This window comes from Simochromis diagramma, unplaced genomic scaffold (assembly GCF_900408965.1).
Source record: "Simochromis diagramma unplaced genomic scaffold, fSimDia1.1 OVJJ01000343.1, whole genome shotgun sequence".
Classification (NCBI taxonomy): domain Eukaryota; kingdom Metazoa; phylum Chordata; class Actinopteri; order Cichliformes; family Cichlidae; genus Simochromis; species Simochromis diagramma.
In genome coordinates, this window is record NW_024386831.1 from 9,414,610 (window position 1) to 9,422,520 (window position 7,911).

Here is a 7,911-nt window from a genome sequence, read left to right on the forward strand (position 1 = left end):
CCAGCCTCCGCTTCAGTTGCTTCATCCTCGTCTGGCCCAGCCTCCGCTTCAGCTGCTTCGCCTTCGTCTGGCCCAGCCTCCGCTTCAGCTGCTTCATCCTCGTCTGGCCCAGCCTCCGTGTCTTCGCCTTCGGCGTCGCCTGGTCCAGCCTCGTCTGGGTCTGTGGTTTATTGGCCGCCTTCCAGGCCACTGGTCGGGCGTCATCTCCGTCGTGGGCGGCCCCCAGACCCCTTTCGCCTGAATCGCCGCCGCTGCATTCCGCACGGCCGGCCTCTGGACCCCTTTCGCCTGAGTCGCCGCCGCTGCCTTCCGCACGGCCAGCTCCCTGAACTGTTTCCACGTCGCCACCGTTGCCGTCCGCACGGCCGGCCACCTGAACTGTTTCCACATCGCCGCCGTTGCCTTCCGCACGGCCGGCCCCCTGAACTGTTCTTTTTTGGACTCCTGTTTTGTTTTGGGACTTTCTTGTGCTTCGGTGTTTTGTTTCGAGCCCTCCTTCATGGACCCCCGCTGCCCGCCCTGGTCGGGTTGTTTTCTGTTTTGGGCGGTTTTTGTGTTTTTCTTTCATTTTCTTGTGTTGGGCTGTCTGGTGCCAGCCCTTGAGGGGGGGGGGTACTGTCATGGTCCTGGGTCGGTGACCCAGCGCTTTTAGTTTATTATGATGATGATTATTATTGTTCGAGTTCTATGTGTTATATTCGGTCTGTCTCTGTCTGTCTATGGTGCCCCCCCCCACTGTTTGCGAATCTGTCTGTTTAGTTCTGTGTCTTGTTTGGTTCTCTGTGTCTGAGTTTCCTGTCTTATTGTGAAGGTCTCTGTCTGATGTGAGTGTGTTCAGTTTACGTTTCCCCTGTCCCGTCAGCTCTGATTTCTCCCAGCTGTGTTGCCCTTCTGTCTCTCATCCCCTGATTACTGGTGTGTGTATTTAAGCCCTGTGTGTTCTCCTGCCTGATGCCGGTTCGTCTGTGTTACGCCGTGTCAGTCTGCGTTACTCTGTGGTCCACGGTGTCCTGTTCCTCGTCCGTGTCTCTCTGCCTCTCACCCCATTCTGGTACCCTCTCAGGTTTGTCATTTAGCTTTCCCAGTTTAGGTCTTTAGTTTTGTCTTCCCTCTTGCCTGTTTTGTCATCTCACCACTGTGTAAATATAACATCACCAGCATTATCATCTACTGCCTGCGATTTGGGTCCTTTCTCCCGTCAATACCACATGGCTCGCCTCGGCAGCCGTGACAGAATGTTTATATCACACAACTTGAGTCTTGATGTTAGCAGGACATTGATGGAGAAAAGGCAGAAAGGTGTTAGCCTGGAGAAACACACCAGCTGAGAGAGCCTCCTTCCTAGTTAAGGCGAGGAAGGAGTAGAAGAGAAGGGAGTTACTGTTAAAATACTATTATTGCATTGTTTTTTGTTGTTGTTTTTTTTTTTAATTTTATGCTATGGGATTGAAAAACTTCAAAAAACAACAACAGCACAATTTTATGCTTGATATGCTAAACAAAACTTTAATTTTTAAAGTAGTAAATACTACACTCCTCCTTGAATCGCTACCTTATCGTGGTGGAGGGGTTTGTGTGTCCCAGGGATCCCAGGGGCTATGTTGTCTGGGGGCTTTTGCCCCCCTGGTAGGGTCTCCCATGGCAAATTGGTCCTGGGTGAGGGACCAGACAAAGAGCGATTCAGAAGACCCTTATGGTTCTAGGTTCTAGGTTCTTTATTATTTGTCACATGCATAGTTATACAAGTATAACACACAGTGAAATGTAGCCTGACATGCTCCTCGACATGTGCAAAAATGGGGGGGGGTGTAGAGGAAGAACATTATATATATATATATATATATATATATATATATATACACACACATATAGTATATACACTGGGTGAATGTGCAGTAGTAGCAGCAAGCAGGTGAATTCTGTACATTAATATGAATAGACATCTGACTATTTTACAGGATAGTCAATATAAACATATTTAAAATTAAAGGAATTGAAATGTACATTGTGCCTTGGTTTAGTGTCTGGAAGAGTCCTGTCTCAGTCAATTATAGATGATGTGAGAGGGCGGGTGTGTGTGTTTAGGGCACGGATGGCTTGGGGATAGAAGCTCCTCTTGAGTCTCTCTGTCCTTGCCCGGAAGATGCGGAACCTTCTACCAGATTGCAGAAGTTGGAACAGTTTGTTGCCAGGATGGGACGGGTCCTTCATGTCCTTTATGAAAAGAATATCGAGGGAACAGTTTACCCTGCCCGGGATAGGGTTACCGGGGCCCCGCCCTGGAGCTAGGCCCGGGGAGGGTGCCCGAGGGCGAGCGTCTGGTGGCCAGGCCTTAGTCCATGGGGCCCGGCCGGGCACAGCCCGAAAAGGAGACATGGGCCCATCCTCCCGCAGGCCCACCACCCGCAGGAGGCGCCATAGGGTTCAGGTGCATTGTGTGCCGGGTGGCGACCAGGAGTGGAGGCCCTGGCGGACTGACCACCGGCTGCCAAGACTGGCAATAGGGACATGGAATGTCACCTCTCTGGTGGGGAAGGAGCCTGAGTTAGTGCGTGAGGTTGAGAGGTACCGGCTAGATATAGTCGGGCTCACCTCTACGCATGGCTTGTGCTCTGGAACCAGTCTCCTGGAGAGGGACTGGACTCTGTCTCAGTCTGGAGTTGCCCCTGGTGAGAGGCGACGGGCTGGGGTGGGTATTCTAATATCCCCTCGGCTTGCTGCCGGTACGTTGGGGTTTTTCCCGGTGGACGAGAGGTTTTGTTCCCTGCGCCTTAGGGTTGGAGAACGGGTCCTGACTGTCATCTGCGCTTATGCGCTGAGTGGAAGTTCAGAGTACCCAGCCTTCTTAGAGTCCCTGGGGGGGTGCTGGAAGGTGCTCCACCTGGAGACTCTGTTGTCCTGCTGGGAGACTTCAATGCTCATGTGGGTAACGACAGCGAGACCTGGAGGGGCGTGATTGGGAGGAACGGCCTCCCTGATCTGAACCCGAGCGGTGTTTTGTTATTGGACTTCTGTGCTAATCACAGTTTGGCCATAACGAACACCCTGTGTCCATAAGTGCACGTGGCACCAGGACGCTCTAGGCCGTAGGTCGATGATCGATTTTGTAATCGTATTATCAGACCTGCGACCATATGTTCTGGACACTTGGGTAAAGAGAGGGGCTGAGCTGTCAACTGATCACCACCTGGTGGTGAGTTGGATCAGGTGGTGGGGGAGGATGCTGGACAGACCTGGTGCACCTAAACGCGTAGTGAGGGTGTGCTGGGAACGTCTAGCAGAGGCCCCAGTCCGCGAGATCTTCAACGCACACCTCCGGCAGAGCTTCAACAGCATTCAGAGGGAGACTGGGGACATTGAGTCCGAATGGACCATGTTCAGCGTCTCCATTGCCGAAGCTGCTGCATTGAGCTGCGGCCGCAGGGTGGTTGGTGCCTGCCGTGGTGGTAATCCCCGAACCAAATGGTGGAGACCAGAGGTGAAGGGAGCCACCAGGCTGAAGAAGGAGTCCTATTGGGCTTGGTTAGCCTGTGGGACTCCGGAGGCAGCCGACAGGTATCGACAGGCCAAGCGGAATGCGGCTCGGGCAGTGGCTGAAGCAAAAACTCGGGTGTGGGAGGAGTTCGGAGAGGCCATGGAAAAAGACTTTCGGACTGCCTCGAAGAGATTCTGGAAAACTGTCAGGCGTCTCAGGAGGGGAAAGCGGTGCTCTACCTGCACTGTGTATAGTGCTGGCAGAGCGCTGCTGACGTCGACTGAGAAAATTGTCAGGCAGTGGAAGGAATACTTCGATGACCTCCTTAATCCCACTGACACGTCTTCCGAGGAGGAAGCAGAGTCTGGGGATGAGGGGAATGACCTGCCAATTTCCGGGGGTGAGGTCACTGAGGCAGTTAAACAACTCCTTGGTGGCAGAGCCCCTGGTGTTGATGAGGTCCGAGTTCCTGAAGGCTCTGGACATTGTAGGGCTGTCCTGGTTGACACGCCTCTGCAATGTTGCATGGAGATCAGGGGCAGTATCTGTGGACTGGCAGACCGGGGTGGTGGTCCCCATCTTTAAGAAGGGGGACCGGAGGGTGTGTTCCAACTGCTGCGAGATCGATCAACTTTAGACCAGACAACAAACTACGGAGGCTCTGGAAAAGTGCAATCAAACGATGAGTTTTATTATCACAGGAGAACAACCAACCGTCAGCATACGGAATGGGTTGCTCTGACAAGAATACATTGGGTTCTGGTTTTATAGGACAAAATATCACACCTACGTCAATACAGTTCAAAAATACATGGTGACAGACGGGCAAAAGTTCAACTCGTGCAGACAAGGGTACATCACGTACATATAACCTTACACCGACATATAACTTCTCCTTTCTACATTACTTGCCTTTTAAGGTAATAACTTCAGGTCTTAGCATCTCTGAGAGCTAATAATGGACCCTCGTCATTAATCACTAAGTAGAGTACTTTGCAGCCAGTCTCAAACTGAAGCAGAAGACGCTTAGGCCTTCGCTCAGACCTGCTACTAGATTAATATGTGTATCGTAAGCGTGCATGCAATTAACCTGCTATGTTCTCATCTCCCCTCAGCATGTATCATCTGGACACTTTCACCAGTGAAGCTTAAAACCTTCTAGAATGGAACATCAACTCTAACCAAGCACATTTATGCATTGTGTATAAAATGAACTCAACCTATAAAAATAGAAAGGTCAATGTGATGACAGACATATTCAATGCAATATAAACCCTGTAGGAAATATTACTGATAAATGATACTGTGAAACATGTTATTAATACATTCTTCATAAGGCAAATTATATGGTAGCAATAAACGAATCTCTGAATCCCAACACAACTACAGGGGGATCACACTCCTCAGCCTCCCTGGGAAAGTCTATGCCAGGGTGCTGGAAAGGAGAGTTCGTCCACTAGTCGAACCTCGGATACAGGAGGAACAATGCGGTTTTCGTCCTGGTCGCGGAACACTGGACCAGCTCTTTATCCTCTCGAGGATACTTGAGGGTGCATGAGAGTTTGCCCAACCAGTCTACATGTGTTTTGTGGACTTGGAGAAGGCATTCGACCGTGTCCCTCGGGGTGTCCTGTGGGAGGTGTTGCGGGAGTATGGGGTGTCTGGCCCATTGCTACGGGCCATTCGATCCCTATACAACCGTTGTAAGAGCTTGGTTCGCATTGCCGGCAATAAGTCGGACTCGTTCCCGGTGGGTGATGGGCTCCGCCAGGGCTGCCCTTTGTCTCCGGTTCTGTTCATAATTTTTATGGACAGGATTTCTAGGCGCAGCCAAGTGGCGGAGGGCTTTCGCTTTGGTGGCCTCAGAATCTCATCTCTGATTTTTGCAGATGATGTGGTTCTGTTGGCTTCATCGGGTGAGGGCCTCCAGCTCGCAATGGAATGGTTCGCAGCTGAGTGTGAAGCAGCGGGAATGAGGATCAGCACCTCCAAATCTGAGGCCATGGTTCTCAGCCGGAAAAGGGTGGAGTCCCCACTCCGGGTCGGGGATGAGTTCCTGCCCCAAGTGGAGGAGATCAAGTATCTCGGGGTCTTGTTCGCGAGTGATGGGAGAAGGGAGCCGGAGATCGACAGACGGATTGGGGTGTTCCGGGCATATGACACCGGGAGGAGGCCCCGAGGCAGACCCAGGACACGCTGGAGAGATTATATCTCTCAGCTGGCCTGGGAACGCCTTGGTGTTCCCCCAGATAAGCTGGAGGACGTGGCTGGGGAGAGAGAGGTCTGGGCCTCTTTACTTAGGCTGCTGCCCCCGCGACCCGGCCTCGGATAAAGCGGATGAAGATGGATGGATGAATGGATAAATACTACAGTATGTCAAGCAATGGGGATATATGATCAGATTTCAAAAAGTACAGAATTATGGTGTCATTAATTAATGTACAGAGAGAAATTTACATATAAATTAAAAAAAAAAGCCAAATAAAAGTAGGTAACAGTTCAATTACTATTACTATTTTTCCAAAATAATAATAAAAAAAAACTCTATATAAATAAATACAGACTACTGAAAAAATAAATACAAACTAATAACATTGATCCTTATATTTATACATGCAACGTGTTTATTGAAAAAAAAAGAAACATTAAGCATTGTTAACTGACCTTTGTGATAAACTGAGATGTAACACACAGGGATGCCTGCACTAACCAGCCCTTTACAACAGAATATTTCATACAATATTTTGTTTACTTTAAACCTAAAACACTTTGAAATAAACCTGTTTAATCAACTTGCACATATATCAGCTAATATACCTTGAACATCAAGACACAGCAAGGCAAAGAAATGAAATGTCAATTTGTGATGATTTCTGAATGGTATATAGATGAATTTTACAACAGTACTTAAAAAACTCATGCAGAATCCTTTTTCAAATGAAATTCTTAGTCAAAAACATGAAAAAAATGTTGTTTTCATTTAATGTTCGTGCTGGATTGAGCAAATATGACACATATGACAAATTTATGTCATATTATGATAAATATAACAAAGAATATTAGTAAAATTAGTCTAGTCCAAATATATGTTTGCCTTAGACAAGGCAAACATGACTAAATGTTTCTGAATCAAGTGCCTTCAGAAAGACTTGTATTTATATTGCTGCATCTGTTTTGAATATTTTTGAATTGTTTTAAATAAGGAAATCTAACCTTAATGGAAATCATTTCCCTTTCAAATAAATTAAACTCAAGATTCTGTTTCGTATTTTGCTGAGTTTAAATCCATACACGAGAGGATTCATAACTGGAGGGATGATGAGAAATTCAAGAGTGATGAAGTTTTGGAGGCTTTGGGGTAAATCTCTGGAGCCAAAGCGCAAGTACATCACATCAACAGCCATTACAATGGCATTTATGATCACAGAAGTCAGATGGGCCACACAGGTCTGCATAAACATTACTCTGTCCTCTCTGGACCTCACACATGTTTTAATAAGATATATGTAAGTCCAAATTATGAAAACATAATGAAAATAACAGATAGCAATTATCACATATGCACTGATGTTATTTGGAAAAGTGTCAGCTTCAGGACAAGCAAGTTTAAGAATTAACCAGTTTAGACATAAGGCTCTCTGAATGTTTATACCACATAACTTGAGTCTTGCTGTAAACAGGACATTAATGGAAAAAAGACAGAAAGGTGTCAGCCAGGAGAAACACACCAGCTGTGAAAGCCTCCTCTTAGTCATGAAAGAGTGGTAGTGCAGAGGTCGACATATAGCCAGATACCTGTCAAAGGCCATGACAGTTAAAATAGACAAATCACAAAAAGAAAATGAATACGCGATAAAAGCTTGTAAAAGGCACCCTTCATAGGAGATTCTGTGAGAAGACGACAGTAAATCTGAAAGGAATTTTGGGTAGAAACCTGTGGTTCCATAAAGTGCATTAATGCAAAGGCTACTCAGGAAAATGTACATAGGTTCGTGGAGGCTTTCATCCAAGACAATGAGCAGCACAAGAGAAATATTGAAGAACAAAATCCCACAGTAATACAGTAAAGTAACTGAGAAGAGGGGTACTGTGAAATTCATCGTCTCATTAAATCCTGACAGAATGAAACTTCTTTCATTAGACTGATTATCCATGATCAGAGGGCACATCTACCTTTTTAAAATAACAACATAACAGAGCACTGAGCTGCTGCGTCTGTACCTGACTAATGCCTGCTGTCCCTCTTCACCTCCCATTAATTATAGAATAAAATAAAATACTATATACAGTACAATAAATAGAATAAAATATACAATAGGATAGAAATAGAATGCAAATGCTTTATACAACTGAGTAAAAATACAACTTTGTCAGAAAAAGAGTATTGCACTCAGTGTGTGTGGATGTGTGTGTTTGATCAGTTAAAGTCTTTGTTG

General features: G+C 46.8%; 1 protein-coding gene across 1 annotated transcript; it reads right to left on the minus strand.

Annotated features, from left to right (window-relative positions):
* Nucleotides 1-6,536: 6,536 nt before the first annotated feature.
* LOC120731296 (olfactory receptor 142-like) lies at nt 6,537-7,911 on the minus strand. The gene has a single exon (XM_040028274.1). The coding sequence runs from the start codon at nt 7,642-7,644 to the stop codon at nt 6,700-6,702; it is 945 nt and encodes a 314-aa protein (XP_039884208.1). The 5' UTR covers nt 7,645-7,911; the 3' UTR covers nt 6,537-6,699.

Excerpts from the sequence above, each read along its gene's own strand:
- LOC120731296 (XM_040028274.1), bottom strand. The coding sequence starts at position 7,644 with ATGTGCCCTCTGATCATGGATAATCAGTCTAATGAAAGAAGTTTCATT.